The 17,113-nt window shown below is 43.4% G+C and overlaps 1 protein-coding gene across 9 annotated transcripts in view; it reads left to right on the top strand.

The window, feature by feature from the left end:
- Positions 1-1,055: 1,055 nt before the first annotated feature.
- The window catches only part of ZC3H7B (zinc finger CCCH-type containing 7B), a 46,011-nt gene continuing 29,953 nt past the window's right edge, over positions 1,056-17,113 (top strand). For 5 of the 9 annotated variants that reach the window (XM_042815606.1, XM_042815604.1, XM_042815605.1 and 2 more), the window contains exons 1-7: positions 2,294-2,690; positions 8,232-8,292; positions 9,924-9,957; positions 10,344-10,541; positions 11,362-11,520; positions 14,217-14,297; positions 15,742-15,801. In XM_042815606.1, coding sequence (XP_042671540.1) covers positions 8,240-8,292; positions 9,924-9,957; positions 10,344-10,541; positions 11,362-11,520; positions 14,217-14,297; positions 15,742-15,801 — 585 coding nt within the window. In that variant the 5' untranslated portion in view covers positions 2,294-2,690; positions 8,232-8,239. Of the gene's footprint in view, positions 1,292-2,292; positions 2,691-8,231; positions 8,293-9,923; positions 9,958-10,343; positions 10,542-11,361; positions 11,521-14,216; positions 14,298-15,741; positions 15,802-17,113 lie in introns of those variants that run through there. The other 4 variants (XM_042815608.1, XM_042815602.1, XM_042815601.1 and 1 more) reach the window with 3 other exon arrangements.

The following is a 17,113-nucleotide window of genomic DNA, read 5'->3' as shown; positions in this document are numbered from 1 at the left end:
GATGTAGTGCAGTGAATGTGTGCTGTGCCATTGCAGCATAGGTCGATAAATTAATTCTCCTTACAAGTACAGCTTTACATGTTAAAGTTAGTTTTATGACACTGCCATATTTTGCAGTAGAGATTTGCAGCATTTTGACTCTACTGAATACAAGAGCTGGATAACCATGTTTCCAAATTATGAGAATTTTCATAGAATCACAGAGAATCATGGAATTGTTTGAGTTGGAAGGAACCCTTAAAGGCCATCTAGTCCAACTCCCTCACAGTGAACAGGGACATATACAGCTAGAGCAGGGTGCTCAAAGCCCCTTCAGCCTCACCCTGAATGTCTCCAAGGATGGGTACCCACAACCTCTCCAGGCAACCTGTTTCTATGCTTCATGTCTCTTGTCATAAGTAGCCTTTTCCTCATTCCTAGTCTAAATCTCCCCTCTTTCTGTTTGAAAATATTTCCCCTTATCCTACCACAACAGACCCTACTAAACAGTCTGCCCCCTCCTTTCTTAATAGTCCCCTTAAGATACTGAAAGGCCCTTAATCTTCAATTAACCCCCGAGGAAAGGCATTATTTCACGAGCAGGACAGCACTTGCCTTATGTCCCTTATGGGGCAGCTCTTAGTATTACAGACGAAGGAAATTGGTGCTGGATGAAGTGACATTCAATGCCTGTATGGGAACTGCTGAGTCACGGCCTGAACCTCTGATTGATCACCTGAGGCGAGCCATGAGTCAGCCAGAGGAGCACAGCTGAAGGCAATTCACCTGTGCTGCCGGAAGGGGTGGAGCCAGGCTGCACTCCTCCTAGACCTATTGAAGAGCTGGCTGCCAGTGGGGAAGGATCTCTTCTGGAGATCACCTCTCTTGGTGTTTTGTTGTGAGCCCAGCCAAAGGATAAGCTCTTCCACTTATTCTCTTTTTGTTATCGTTGTCTACTTTGCCTAACTCTCTTGGTTATATTGGGATTATAACATCTTGATATCTACTGATTATACAACTATATTGTGATTATAATATCTTGTTATCCATTGATTATACAATGCTGAAACTCAATCTTGAAAAATAATGTTGCATAAGCTGTCCTGTATAAAAATACAGTGTTTTTTCCAGGATAACTCCTGATTGTGAATAGATCGTGGTTTAGTTCCGCTTTCTCCTTGGCTTCTAAGTGCTCTTGTTCCTCTCATCCAGCTGTTTTTATCTTGCCTTTTAGCTCTGAGAGCATGATTGGAGGCATCCTGGCCTCTGTGACTCGCTCAGTGCCCCATCCCTGGAGGTGTTCAAGTAAGAGGTAATTAATCTGCTGAACAGGTAGCAAAAACAAACACTGTCCTATCCCTGAATCAGAGTAGTCTTTAGGTTGTATTGGACAACATAATGAATATCTAAAAAAAATAGATTGTTATTAAATATTGTGAAGAGAGTAGGACAATGTCCTCCAACGTTGTATGGTACATTATACAATTCACAGCCTATATTTTATAAATTATCAGTTTATTGTGCTGACAGGACTGCCGGCAGCTAATCCTACTCTCTATCAAGTATTTCCTACTCTGATTAAAACATTCTGAATCCTAAGGAGTTTTAATATGTTTTGGATGATACCTTCTACCAGCACCTGAATATTACCTGAGATGCTTTTCTGCAAATCACTGAGTGATGCTGTTTTAGGTCATGGTAAATAGAGGAGTGAGGCACTGAGGAGTAAACATGTCCCTGATTACATGTGAAAAAGGGGGATAATTTAAACTGGTGTCAGTCTGGAAATTATGACCTGATGGGAGGCAGAAGTCTCTAAGGAGTGGAGAACCCATCTTACCAGGGAGGATAGGTTGGGAGCCAAGCATAGTGCTCATTTCAGAGCGATATTTGAAGTTAAAGGCATTGCTGCTGGCGGGGAGGGATGAAATCTTTATCCGAGGTGATCTGTGTACCTCCATGTTAACATCCTTTTCCCACGATGCTATTATGTGGGATGTTGTGGCTGGGTAGTTCATTTTCCAGAAACACTGATGGGTTTGAGATGAGAACAAGCCAAGCATTTAATTCCAAAATTTTTTATTTAATTCCAAAAGATTTTTATGTGCATGTAAGTTACATGTCTTTTGCATAATATGCAACAGTATATAATGCGATAGTATTAATATTTTATATATACACACAGTATTTTCATTTCCACAGGAAGGTTCATGTTTGTAGATCTTATTTTCAGGGAAGCCGTCAGCAGTGTGGGATGCAGTAAGTGCATTCCAGACTGAATAAATCATTAACAACGTTGTATTAAAATCAAGAACAGAGCTTCAAATATTTCAGTGCTTTGTTATTATTTTTTAAGCCTAATTCGACTTAAAGAATCTCAGCACCATCCAAGAGGGAAAGCCGCATGCATGTAGGCTGTGGGAAGCGGTAGCCTCTAGGGCCCAGAGGATATGCGGGAGGCATTTTCTCTGCTGGTGCGGCTGCGAGCGAGCAGAGCGAGAGACCTGGAAATGAAAGTAAAGAGCTCAGGAGGCACATGGAGGGAGCTGCAGGGGCAGCCGATCCACAAGCAGAATGCTCCCTCCTATAATTAAATAGCACTTACTGTTATTATTACTTATAGTAATAATACGTTAATAATACCTCTAGTAATATAATACCATTTATCGAGGAAAGTTATACGTAGCGTGGGGGGGAGAACCCGAGGAGAGGTGAGTCCTTTATGATTATTTTATTATTATTATTAAACCGAATGGCTATGTGTGTGTATGTGTGTATGTAGACAGGGGGTGGACTTGTGAAACAAGAAAATCTGGACATCGCTCCATTAAAAAGTAAAGGTTTCCAATGCTGACTGCATAGATGCAATGTTGTGTAATTGCAAAAAAAAAAAAAAAAAAGTGGGGGAAAATGATACTGGCGACATTCGGAAGCTAACCCCCCGCTTCTGCCAAAAAATGTGGGGCTTGCAAAAAAATAATTGTCAGAGATCCTAATCCCACCCCCCGGAAAAAATGTGATGGTAGTCTGAAAGTGAACAGCGAGGGGAAAAGCCCCTGGGTTTGTATTAAGAACTTGGGGCTCATTGTGCTCGTGGCTCGTAGCTTTCAGTGCTGCGTTTGGGGCTGTATTTGGGTTGCAGCTCTCCCTCCTGTTTGGTAAAAGCCCCGCTGAACAGTGGAGAAGCTCAGCTGGAGCAGCTTCCCAAATGCACCTTCCTTAGAGCTTGTAAAGTTTATCAAATGAGAAGGTTCTGCTTTTGTATTTGTTTATTTTTTGTATTTAATTCTTAACGTTTTAAGCAGCTTCCGGGTAGCACGAGAGGTTATTTTTTTTATTTTATTTTATTTTCCCTTTTTCGTAGAGTCTCTCCCCCTCCCCCCCGGACTCCTGGAGATGTGTGGTTTCTATTGAAGCGGAGGGGGGGGGGGTTGGGAAGGAGGAAGAGTATGTTTGGGCTTCTTTTCCGTTTTCCGGGAAACCTGGCTATTTCCCCCCGGCAGCACCGGGAGTGGAGTGATGCCCGGTTGCGGGCACCTAGTGGAGCCCCGCGGGGCTCGGACGGCATCGCCGGCTCCACGCAGCCCCGGCCGGCGGAGGTGGCGCTTCCGCCCGCGGTGGCCGCTACGCAAGGCCGGGGATCGGCGGCCTAGTGCTGCGGGTGGGGGAGGAGAGCGGGAGCCGTGAAATCAGACCCGACGTTTACATTTTAAAATGAGGCAGGGGAGGACGAACTGGGCGGGCAGGAGACCTGAGTGAGTGGTCGAGGGGCTGGCAGTGTAATCTTACCGTGCTGCTGGGGCAAGAGGAAGGTGGCCTGCAGTAAACGGTGGGAGTCCTGAGGGAGCCAAAAGGGGGGTGATGAGGACCTGGGTGCTCTGTTGAGGCTTTGCCCTGGGGAAACAGTTGATGGCTGCTTTTAATTTCAGCTGGGGCTAGTTTCGCATTCACTGGAGACTGGACATGGCCATCGTTCCTGGCTGGATGGGGGAAAGTTCTATGAGCAGTGTCTGAGGAACTGGCATTGTTCACTGTGGAGAAGAAGAGGTTCAGAGACCTTATCACTCTCTAGAACAATCTGAAAGTTTGTAGCGAGGTGAGGTCAGCCTCTTCTTCCAGGTAACAGCAATAGGATGAGAGTTAATGGCCTCAAGTTGTATCAGGGAAGTTCAAGTTGGATATTAGGAAGGATTTGTTCTCAGAAAGAATGATGCTGCCCTGGAACAGGCTTCCCAGGGAGGTGGTGGAGTCACCATCCCTGGAGGTGTTCAAGAAACATGGTTGTGGTAATTAGGGATTCAGTTTAGTGAGTAATATTGAAGGGAGGTGTATGGTTGGACTAAATGATCTTAGAGGTCTCTTCCAAACTCAGTGATTCTATTATTCTATCCTGAAAATTGTTGTTTGTGAGAAGTGTTCTCAGAATCACAGAATGGCCAGGGTTGGAAGGGACCTCAAGGATCATGAATCTCCAACCCCCCTGCCACATTCAGGGCCACCGAACTCCCCATTTAGTACTAGACTTATATAGACTAATACTAGACATATAGACTAAGTGTTCAGACTTAGGGAGCAGCCTCAGGAAACAAGCTGGAGCCCTTATTTGTGGCGGGCTTAACCTGTTTTGATTCACCACCATGGTGGCCAGATTACAGCCAAAGTCTTCATGCTTGCAGGTTAGCAAATCCTGCATGGAGAAGAGAACACAGCCAGTGGCTGAGCTCCTGTCTGAGCTCTACAACCTGCCACTTGCATTTCAGTGTGCTCATTTCTGGTTGAAATGTATTAGTCCAAGCCTAGAAATCAGACAGATATGAACTCATTGCAATTGCAGAAATATACTGTGAAAAACTTTGTGCAAATTCAGCTTTGTCGAAGCTCTTGGTAAGGTAAATTAAAGTATTTCCATTCATGTCATATTCTCTCATTGAGTGAATCTACCTGGTTTGTGACTGAGTCACTGTGTTTACTGGGTTGTGTTTCCTTCTGAAAGCAAGAAAACCGTTGTGCCAATCTGCAGTATTTTATTTATTTCTGTCTGACAAATAGTTTGTAACTCATTGACAAACCACAAATAAATTCCTCTCCAGATGTTGGACCAGAGGGGGCAAACATTTCAACTGAAATGATAAGGGCTTTTTGGTGGTGATATAAATATCCTGGATTCTAATTCTGGTAGTGATTTGAGCAGGCAAGTCTGGACAGACAGATTTGGGGGGAAAAAAGGATGTTCAGGCACACTGCTTGATGAAATGTTTTGTACTGTGTTTCTAAAAATATTTACGCGACCGAGAAAACAAAAGCTAAGCAGGCTCTGTGCTTAAAATTAATTATGCATCAACTGTGGTGTGGTGTGCAGCAGAACCAAAGCACTGTGTGTGTCAGTGGCTGACTGTACTCTGGGGTTACAGACATAATGAGTGTGCGGTGTGGTGTAAGGTTAGGGTGGGACGTGATGGTGAAGAGGCTGGAGTGACCAAGAAGAGGCTGAGTTTGACGGGAATGCAACGGGGGGGATATGAAAGGGCAAGAGGAGTCTGCAGTAGTGGTGGAGCATGCTAGAGGGAAGAAGAGAACACGTGGAGGAAGGTGCTGCTGTGGAGTCAGATCAAATAGGAAAGATGGTTGTTCCTGAGAGAGATAAAATAGGTTGTTAGGGCAGCGGCATGTGGTGTGCATTTTGAGGGTGTTGCCATGAGAAGATGAGTCTTACGTGTGAAATTATGACATAAATGTGAAGGTGTGAAGGAGTGCTAGCAGAGGAGGCTGATTACCAACCTATAAGGAAAGAGGAATGTGGGGCAGCACCAGAGCACAATACTATAGAGGGGCAATTGAACCTGTGGTCTGTGTCTAAAGAAGGCGATGAAGAGTCTTGTGTTGGGAAGCACTATCTGTAGAAGATGAAGCTTGGACTGCTGAGAGGAAACAGTGTGCAGGGTACAGAAGTTTTTTTTTATGAGAGTTTTTATCAAGGATCAAATCTTTGACAGGGTATTGTGGGATGTAAAGATGATCAAGCCATCTAAGTGAAGCAAGGGAGGAAAGGGGTATGCTGGATCTGATGGCCATGAGGAGATTAAAAACAAGGGGAACTCCAGGATGCAAGAGGAGTTGGTTAACTGTGGGGGAAAAAGATGTTTTAGAGCCTTTTCTTGCAGGCCTTTGGCCCCACTCCACCTTTTCATCAGCAGTGTTTGAATGCCACTCTGTGGACAAGCAGCAGTGACCAGTTCTGGTTGTAACACGTGCCAATATCTTGCTGTGGAAGATGGTCAGCAGTGGATCAGGGTAGCCATCAGAAGTGGTACTGACTTTCTCTTCCTCGCTCCTTGCAGTAGTATTTTGAGAAAAGGGCTGAGCTCAGTAGTGGAGTTGAAGCACGCTGTGTGTATCAGAAGCTTTTTAAGGTGATGTATCAGTTGTGTGGATATGCACAACTGTGAAGATGTGCCACAGTGCTTTTGGAGTGCAGCCATTGACTTTGTGATGAACAGACAGTGTCCACTTCCCGCAGTCACCAATAATAAGTCACCATCGGGTTTGTGGGCCACAACTTTCCTTCTGTTCTTTTTGTTTTCTCCAGCGTGGCTTGTGATGAGGAGCAGCAAGAGCTCTCCAAGGAGGACAAGCCTGACTTTTTTCCCCAGCTCTCACTGCTGTCTGTGTGCACACAGCTCCTACTTCTCCTCGTCTTGTCTGTTCTCTCTTCTCTCTTTTCAGTTTTGTGTAAGGAGAAATACTGAATGAGATGACTGTCTTATTTTCTACCATTCAAACCTGTCTGCTTGTAGCTTCTGTGTTCATATTAACCTCGCAGTCTCCTTGTTAAATTTCTCTCTTCCTGATTGCTCATTATCCAGGTTATTTATAAACCATTCCAGGCCTTCTGGTGGTGTGCTGAGGTCTACCAGCTCTTCTCCATTGCTTCTGTTAAAAGCCTTTATAGAGACACTGATCATCAGTCATCTCATCTGCTGGCATTCTGGCTTTCCCTTGCTTGCTGTGCTGCCCATCCCATTCCACATACAGCCGCTTGAAATCTTCTGCCTGCTGTTTAGACCAGATTGCTCTCATATTTAATGTCTGATGACTTACAAACAACACTATCACTTTCAAGCCCTTGCTTGCTTCTGCTGCCTTTGCTTCTTGGTCTTCATCTCTATCTTTTTTTGCCTAACTGTCCTTCCTGGTAAAGGGCAAGTATCAGCCATTCTGCACTTTGCATAGTGCAGAGCATAATCAATAAGGGCTTGCTTAGCTGCCAGGATTGATTTTCATGTACCTTAAAGGTTCCTTCACAGTGTTCTGGGCTGATCGTGCTGCAGGTACCATAAGATACATTAGATACAAAGGCATCTGTAATATGAAAGGGAGCCAGATGGTAATGCTCTCCAAGAAAAATGACTTTTGTTTTTATCCTAATCTTTTCAGAGGCAATCCTCAGCTGTGGATGAGCGTTGTCTTCAGTTCCATTTCATTTCAGTGTTTCTGAGCTTGCTGTCTTTGTCCATCTGTGTGCATGCCTGTGGGAAAACGTTCTGCTGAGTCCTCCTCAGGCCGCAATTCAAAGCATTGCAGAATGGGGGGGTCCCTTCTCCCTGAAGCATCCTGGAGCCCTCTTACTGCTCCCAACGAGTGTTCCCAAGTTTCTGCTGCACTTGTCAACTGATTTTCAGCACAAAGTATCCATTGCTGAGGTCCCTTACTGTCTTTTTATGTGTACCACAGAAAGATATTCCACCTCCTTCCCAGTGCCTCACTGTGATGTGATTCCAGATGCCCCACATAAATTGCTTATTTGGTATGCAAGGATGTTATAAACCAGTTTGAGTCTGGCCCAGTGGTCAGAATTGCTTATCATGGAAGAGTCCATGTGCAAATTCTTGAAATCTCTGCCAGTGCGGGGGAAGTGTTTATTTTTTCCCTCTTTCCTAGAAGGCAGTCAGGATTGCATTTGGTTCCCATTGCTTTGTTTATTGGCAGTCTAAGCAGCAAGCTCAAATTGAAGCAGTTCCTCTTTGCCTGTGTATCCTGGCAATGGCATGTGAGAAAAAGCAGATAGTGGGTAGCGAGCTGCTTGCTGTCCTTTGTCTGCAGTGTGGATAAATCATGGGCTTCAGTGTTCTGTGCGTTTGGGCTGGTACATTTTGTTAGTAGTAAGTTGAAGCACACGCAAAATACTGTGCTGCTTAACTGCCAGCAAGACCTGTAATGACTCTTTTCTATTTTTTTTCTTTATTCTTCTGCAGCGATTGTAATGGAGAGACAGAAGAGAAAACAAGAAATAGAGAAAGGACTTCAATTAATTCAGTAAGTGGACTCATTGCTTCCTGTGGCTTGGGAGGTGCTTATCTTTGTATCAAGGATTGTAAGAATCAAGTTCTTTCTATTCACCTTACTTAGGAAGAAGTATTCCTATTACGTCGGTGAGGAAAGGAGGGTAAAAACCAGGTGCCTTGTACACTGCTATTACCAGAAAGAGATGACCTGGGCTCTGTTGCAGTTGCCAGCCTGGTCATTGCCTCCAGTCACTCGTCTGCAAATATTTTGTGGCTGCCTAGAGCTTATGGTGATTTCCTGTATGGTAGCTACAAGTTCAAGCACTTCCTTATGAAGTATGGTCGTGCTTTTGCCTCCAGTGGTTGTGTTGGCAAAAGCCTCAAGGTCCAAGTTGCATGATGAGTAGGGAAGAAATAAGATTAGAATAAGATTTATTTTCTTAAGGCGTGCTTTGAATCCTGCAGTTATTATGAAATCTGTCCATCCACAGTAGGGAAAAAAGCCAACTCTTCGAAGTTATATACTGACATCCCTTGGCGTGGCCATTGTATTTTTACCCCAGTTGGAAATTATGTGAGGCTGGTAACCACTCAGACAGAAAGTTGTGAGGTTTGTTTCAGTAATGTTTATAAAAACGTGTAAGGTTCCCATAAATTAAATAATTTGGAAATGCAGGATGTTGTCTGTGTTTCTTGAATGTGTCTTGAGCTCTGAACCAGGGAAAGTGTTATTCATTGACTTGTTTTGGGGTAGTCCAACTTTGTAAGAGTGTGAATGTTTCTTGCAAAGCCATTACATTTCCTGTAGTTAATTTTAAGGATTTGTACTGATGAAATTTTAAAAAGTTTATTCTCTGATCAGTAAGGCCATCTATATAATGCCGTATTTCAAAGGTGAGGAGGGGCATGAAGATTGCTAAGGATTTCTTGAAAACTTTGTATTCTCTCTGGGAGAAATAATATATGTGGAGCAAACAGGTGCTCTGATTTGAAGAACAGAGCCTTTTGCCTGTGTCTTGAGGCTGTTGTGGGACAGGCGTAGCCCACACAAGCACGGCCAGTTCTAGGGCACAGCCTGGCAGTCTTGGCCAAGGCAGCAAGAATTGAATGGCTTCTTGCACCTCCATTGTTTTCTCCTTTCATTGTGTTTGTAGTGTAGTCCTGAAGGCACTGGCTGAGGTAACGGGGAGGAAAGTGATTGTGTTTATCACTGTCTTTTCTGTGACTGCACAGAGGATTTGAGAAGGTCTTGAAGTGACCAATCTGTTGCCTCTCATCAGGGCTAGGTGCATTTGTGCTCCCATTTTCCATGACAACCTCTCATGAGATTTTCTCAGAAATGTTTCTTTACAGGTGGCTGTCTGTACAGGGCATGTGACAAAATATTAGATGTGCACAGAAAATAGCTGAGAATAAGATTCCTTGTGTCTCAAATACCTTTGGGACCTAATCATCTCTTGACGTCACTGGGTCCGTCACTGAGCATAATGTTCCCTAATTGTGTTCTCTTCACTCCAGCTGTCTTTTAAGTGATAAAACATTCAGTAAATCACTGAGATAATCAAAACAGGACCAAAAAGATGGTTTTCTTCATCAGACAAAAGCGAGATTTTACATGGATGCTTGAATCACGAACACTTTCTCTTCTTTTTTTTTTTTCAGGTCTACATTACCTTTAAGCCAAGAAGACTATGAGGTAATTACAAGATGTTTTTTTTCTGAAGGTGGGAACCCTTAGGTTAACAAGATTTTTTTCTGTTGCACAGCCAGACAAGAAGTAGAGAGCGAGAGTGGAGCGTAGGGATGGTCTGTCACAGTTTGTCTAAAATGTCAAGCTTTAAGAATTCTGGCAAGGAAAACTTTCAGTGGAAGGAGAAAACACTTGAGGGATCAAGAAAGGAGGAAATTTGACTGGATTATTCTTCTCCACCAAAAGACTCATGCTTTATAGGAGAGTGGGGATGTGGGAGAATTGTGCTGGGCAGACAGGTTGCTGAAACATGGGAAGGAATGGGAAATTGGGAAACTGCTTCTGTTTCCGTGTATCCATTTCAGTCTGTTTGCTCTGTTCCTGCTGTCCAGGCTGTCTTGCAGAAGCTGGTGAGAAACTTGTTTGCAGAGGGCAATGATTTGTTTCGAGAGAAGGATTTCAAGCTGTCGTTGGTACAGTATGTAGAAGGGCTGAACGTGGCAGATTATGCAGCCTCTGATGAGGTGACCATCCCAAAGGAACTCCTGTGCAAGCTGCATGTCAACCGAGCTGCCTGCTACTTCGCCATGGTGAGTGCCTTCCCAAGGCATCCCCAGGAGTCAGGAAGGACAGCTGGATTGCTTTGGGTGTCATGCAGTTGGAAAACATGTCAGGAGGGTATTCAGTCCCCAGCACAGAAGGAAATGGTGACATACAAAGATCTTGGATACCTCCTCACTATCACGTTGTGTCTTGGAAAGCCAGAGGAATGATGTAAAGGAATGGGGTCCCACTTTTGTTGGCCAGCCCTAAGGTACTAAGAAGGCAGTTCAGGTCCGTGTTGAGGAGTTAATGCACTCTGCAAATGCAGTTGTAAAGAGCCAGTGCCTTCCTGTACTGATTCTGAATATTGCTCTGGAAGTTTGCCTGCCTCCCCGCATCTGTGAGACTGGAAGACAGTGAGAAGGCTTTGAATCATGGCAGAGCATTCGGAACGCATATGGAAAATGATTCTGAAATAATCAGGTTCTAAAAAGCTGTTCTCTTCCATTTTCTTCAGGAATGCAACAGGCTTCTTTTATGGCAGAGCCCCAAAGCAGGTCCATCCTGTTCATAATGAGGCTAAGTCCTATGAAAAAAGTTAACAGGTGGTCACATAATTAAAGACTGTCAAATGTAACACATCCACGGTAGAAGGGGAAGCAATATAAGGTTCTTCAAGCAGCCCAAATCGTGCTGTTCACTAAGTTTAAAGTGTTCTGCATTTCACCATGATTAACAAAAAGCAATGAGTGCATTTCCAACTGTCTTTTCCATGCTTTTGTATTTCTGCTGAGGGATACAAAACGTGGATTCACACAGAGAAGGTCTTGTCTGCTGTGCTGACTTTTGGTGGTTTCTTCCACGCAGGGGTTGTACGAGAAGGCTCTGGAAGACAGTGAAAAGGCTTTAGGTCTTGACAAGGAGAACATCCGAGCGCTCTTCCGCAAAGCTCGCTCTTTAAATGAACTTGGAAGGCACAAAGAGGCGTATGAGTGTAATAGCCGTTGTCTGCTGTCCCTCCCCCATGTAAGTTTTTGACATACAGCTTATCCTGGTTTCTGGGGCTCACCAAGTTGCTCTTTCATCACTTAATATTTAGCCTGAGGAAGAAGGAAAGTTGGCTATACTTGGTGACATGCTTATGTCCAGGATTCTTCTCTCTCTCTCAACTCAGAGAGGATCTTTGAATGCTCTTGTTTCTTCTGTCCAAGTCACAATCTGCACACACTACCAGCCAGAGACACTGGCTAATGGCAGAAGGTTTGCTGGCCTATTCACAAAGTGCAAAAAGTTGCCCTAACAGAAGGTGAGCTAAGGCCATGAAGGTGCTTTAATTAGCCCTTTCTGTATGCCTAATGAGAGTGACTGTGAGCATGGCACAAATGCAAACTGGAGCCCTGTGGGGAAACATACACGTTTTTCCAGTTTTAGATAAAAATGTCTGATGTTTTAGTTAATAATTACTAAGGCAAGCTGATAAAGTGTTTTTGTTTCTGAGGGATATGTGGAGGGGTCCTCGATGATCAGTTATGCTCACAGGTGTGTAAATTTTTTTACTTAAGAGGGGACTATTCACATATACTAGGCCCTATGTATTTTCTTAACAGTGCTTTTATTGAGCTTTCTTTTAGGCCAGATATTGAACAAGTAAGCAGACTCTGATTACATCCCAGTGAGTGCTGGTCATCTTTGCTAAATTTAGTTCTGATCCATCACAGTAATGCTGTTAGGAAAAAAAAGGCAACTACTTCAGCAGAAGGTTTTTTTTTTTTTTCTTATTAGAATTGCAGAAGCAATCTTATAAAGCCGAGCCGTGTTAGCAGTTTGTTGCCTCTTTTGTATTCAGTTTACTTGACTTGACAGAACAAGGTGACCAAAACACACTGAAAGTATTATGTTAGGGGAGTTTTAAAGACCTATTTCGTAAATCCTTTTGTAAACAAAACTACCTAATACATCTGTTCACGTAAAACTGTACGTGGCTGCATCTCACAATGTAGTTCAGCCACTTTTATATGTGGCTGAAATATTAAAGGTCTTGGTGGTCTGCAGACATTTTATCTAGCTTTTCTGGGTCAGGATAGCTCAACTTTACAAATTCATTATCAAGACATCTGCATTCCTGGCTCTGAACAATTCAGTCTTGTAAATTAAAGCATGCCATTGCCTTATTATCTGATTAACAGAAATCACAAGCCTTCTCCGCATCAAAGTCAAATCAGACTGTCCATCATCTCAGTTCTGTTTCAACTACACCAGTTGCTGGGCCTCTGGAACAATGAGGTGCTACCAGTTTGTGTTGCTGTAACAGCTGAGAAGCAGCTCGTATATTAAAACTTGCAGTGATGAAGGAGTGCCACTCACTTGACTCACTGTCTAGCAGAGTTAGCTTAACCAGGTGCAGATATCCAGTGCTGATAGTTTGCAGAGATTCCCATCATGGTGAGGCTTCTCTGTTGTCTGTTTTTAGGATGGCACAAAGGGTGGTTTTTTAGGATATTGCAAGAGGGCATTTTGCATGCCCTTATTGAGCATCCCCTTGCTCAATAAGGGGGGGACAGTAAGCACCTGAGGAAAAGGAAGGCTAAAGAAGAATTCTCAAAATGACAAAGAGTGAGTAAGCTCCCAGTCCCAAACCTCAGGCCTGCTTGTTAAAAATTAAATCATGTTGTTGGGAAATTAAAGCAGCCTAGAGAAAAATATTCTTGATCTTGTCCAAGCATCAGAGAGGACATCTTAGAGTCGTGATGGCATGTGGAATTGTATAGGATGAGCCTGGTAGGTATTGTTGTAAGATCAATGAAAAGAAATGATGCAGGAGGTGTCAGAAGGTACCTGCAAGAGTGTTTAGAAAGGCAGAGGAACCAGAGACAAAGAGCATTGAAAACATGATTGGGGTAAAATATTAAAAAGTATTTAAAAAGGCAGAGTGGTGGTTATGTCAGACAGTTCTGAGAGTTGGAAGGGATGGAGTAGGGGGAGGCAACCATAAGAACTGACCAAGAGATCTCTGGAGAATATGGAGCAGTTTCAGGAGAGGAAGGTACATCCTGAAGAGATAGAAGATGGAGAGAGAAGAGGACATGGGTAAATTGGATTTTTTTCTTCACTGACTTCAGACCAAACCAGTGTTGAGGATGTGGGGAAAGAAGTTCAGTCAAAAGGTGGCATTTCAGATTGAGGGGAAAAGTTACTGATGCAGTGAGATGGAAGACCCACAGGCTGGTGAGGGGCTGAAGGGGAAAAAAATGAACCTGCAGAGAGAAGAAAATCGGGAAGATCAGAGTTATGTGGTAAGCAGAGAGAAAAGAACAAGCTTCAGGGTTATAGATAAAGGACATATAGTAGCATTAAGGAGGGATATTGCAATAGATTGGGCAAGCATGTTGCTTTCCTTTGAAGAAACTGTTAAAGGATGCCAGTATTTTTGCCAGCGGGAAAAGGGAGGAAAGCACAAGGAAGGAGTTGCTGATGATAAATAAGTGAAGAGGTTTGTGGCAGGTTAGTCCAGGCAGAACTGGAGAGAACGGAGCAACCTCAGTACCTCAGCAGGAATGATAGGAACGTTCTGGTTTGCATGGCCTCTGCTAGGGTTGCTCTGCTGCTATCTACAAGTGAAGCTTTTTTTTTGGCACGGCTGCGCGGACAGCTGCATTCCTGTTTGTTTTGTCTGCCACAAAGACACAAAGCTGAAAGTGTCCTTCCAATGCTTTTGTCCCCAGGATGAGAGTGTCACGCAGCTGGGACAGGAGCTTGCACAGAAGTTGGGACTGAGGGTTCGAAAAGCATATAAAAGGCCTCAGGTATGACTTCTTTATTTTCTTTTTTTTCCTGGAGACTATCCTTTGGCTCTTTCAGATTTACTTCTGCAAAAGTGGTAGGTGCACTATAGACACAGGTGAATTATACTGCAGTCCCCCCAGCAGGCCACTGGCTCCCCTCCTTATTCTGCCTCTCTGACTCACCTTTGTCTTTGTCCATTTCTGACCCCACTGCTGCCCTGGGTCTTCTCCAGGATGTTCCCTGCACCTCCAGCAAAGTCAGACTGGTGCTGCAGAAGGCTTTAATGTGGTAGGAGCCTGCACCTCTATGAAGAGAGGGACATGTGGCCTGATCCCAAAGGAAATTTTGATTCACATTCCTTCCCCTGTAACAGGAATGTGGCTGATACCCTTCTGGTCAGATGCTAGGAAAGAAAGCAGCAAAAATTAAGCTGTTGGTCCAGTTAATGGACCCCAGTGGCTAGACCTGGCTTTGAAAGAAAGTGCTGTAGTACAGTGTACTGTGTAGGTATAGAAATGTATACTCTGGGATGGAGCTAGAGGGCGTTAGGCCACTGCTGGTCCTCTTGGATAAATCTGCTTTGGTGTTGTGAAATCATGGGGTGCATTTTCAGGAGTAAGCAGCTCTAGCTTGTGTCACTGAATGTTCACACAATGACTGTCAGTGTGCTTTGCTGAGCCAGCTCTGCCAAGCATCCTCAGCCCCCTGCACAGCAGTGTGTTGGACACCTCCAGGGAACCTTTGCAGTATTTGGTGACATGGTTCCTGGGCATTCAATCTGCAGAGAGCTTTTGGGAAAAGTGTGGCTCTGATGTCATGTTCCTCTCAATGACAAAACTGATGTGATTGATCCATCCAAAACCCCTCGATGCTGTAGCAATTCTCAGCACTCTGAAATGATTCTGTCTCAAAGAAAAGGAAGTTTTACTTGGAAAATACTTTTTGTAGCTGCTCATTGTGTTCACTGGCCCAGCCACGTTTTTTGCTGTTGTCACATTGCTGAACTCTGATGGGCTTAAACCATTCTGATGTGCTGGAAAAACAAAGACTATAAAAGACAAAATGCTTTTTATTGCTTGATGTGTAGTGATTGGTATTTTGATAACACCTTGCTATCTTTTGTGTTTACTTACAACTTTCATTCCAGTGCTGCAATGCCTTTCCAAAGCAGTGATGCTTTAATGAAAAGGCAAAAAAAAGTTTGGTTTTTTTTAGGAATAATGTTAGCTTCCTGACCATGCATTGTATGTTAGGTGTTTAGTAAACACTGAGGTAACACTGAGGTGTCCATAATAAATGTGTGGCCCTGCCAGCGTTCATAAAACTACCTTTGTGTCACAGAGTTATGCTTTTGGGGTGGCTTTTATTTCTAGACAGTGCCTGAAAGAAAAACTGTATTCAGCTTTACCAATTTTACAAGTGTTTGTGGGCTGTCTCTGTTCTAAGACATCTCTCTTCTTGCAGCAGGAATTGGAAACATTCTCTCTACTCAGTAACGGCACGTCCATCAATTTGTCAAATCAGGTACAGTTGGCATCCTCTAGTTATTAATGTTGATGGATTGCTACTGGAATGTTTCTGAGCTTTATTTACATATGCATTGATAGCTGTCTTTTAGAATTTAAATATAGTAATTAGTGTATTCCCCTTTGTCCTGGTTTACCTCCACTGGCAGCTAAGCATCCGCAGCTCTTCTCTCACTCCTTCTACCAGTAGGATCAGGAGGAGAACTGGAAAAAAGGGTAAAAACTTGTGGACTGAGACAGGCAGTATAATGGAACAGAAAAAGGAGGTGAAAATAATAATAATAATAATAGTGATAAAAGAATATAAAAAGCAAGTGATGCATGATGCAATTACTCACCACTGAGTGATGCTCAGCCTGTCCCAAAGCAGCTGCAGCCCCTCATGTCACCTCCTCCCAGTTTCACTGGTCAGCACCACATGGTATGAGATATCCCTTTGGCCAGTTTGTGTCCTCTCCTGGTTCTGTCCCATGCCAGCTGCTTCTTGCTGGTGGTGTAGTACAAGGAGCTGAAAAGTCTTTGAGTGAAAGCACTGCTTGGCAACCAGTGAAACATCAATGTGTTATCAGCATTATTCTCATCCTAAATCTAAAACACAACACTACAGCAAGCTACTAAGAAGGAAATCAACACTGTCCCAGCCAAAACCAGGACAACCTTATAAGGAATATTGTTAAAGAAATTTATTTCTTTGAAAATATTTCTGGTGAAAGCATTTTTACTGTCAACAGATCAGTGGCAATGGTTATTTTTCTTGGTTATTGTGAATGGTTTTCTTCTTTTGTAATTTAAATAAGTTTCAGTTTTCAGGTTCTTACATAGTTAGGACTACACTAAGTAAAGATCAGGAAATGGAGATGCTGAGGAAATAGAGGTCAAATCAAGCAGTGTAGTGCTGCTGTCCAGAACTGAGCAAGGTACAAGCACAGTTTGTTATTCTTTGTATTGTCCTTTGACCTGGGAGATCCTTGAGCAGAGCTCTGCACAAATATTGAACCAGAATATAAGAAATTGCAGAGTTCTTTGTTCCATCACCAGCTGTCAAAAGCCTTGATGTTTTTACAGGCTGTCTGGTACTTCACATTACTCCTTAAAGCAAGCGAAGTATAAAACCATAGCAATTGACATCTTGTTTGACAAGGTGGGATTCTAAAGAACCAGTTTACCTGCCAGTGTGCAGAGGCTTGCCTTCACATCTTTCTAGGAGAGCGAGTCAGTTTTCTTGCATAGTTGTGCCTAGTTTTTCATTTGTAAACCTTGAAGAAATTGAAATATTGCAAAGATCAGAAGTTGTGTAAACTACTGCAGTT

Source organism: Centrocercus urophasianus, unplaced genomic scaffold (genome assembly GCF_019232065.1).
Source record: "Centrocercus urophasianus isolate 14NV4802_14NV808 unplaced genomic scaffold, USGS_Curo_1.0 seq_15, whole genome shotgun sequence".
In the NCBI taxonomy this organism is placed as follows: Eukaryota; Metazoa; Chordata; class Aves; order Galliformes; family Phasianidae; genus Centrocercus; species Centrocercus urophasianus.
Note: the sequence above shows the minus strand (reverse complement) of the source record. Positions and strands in the feature narration are given on the sequence as shown.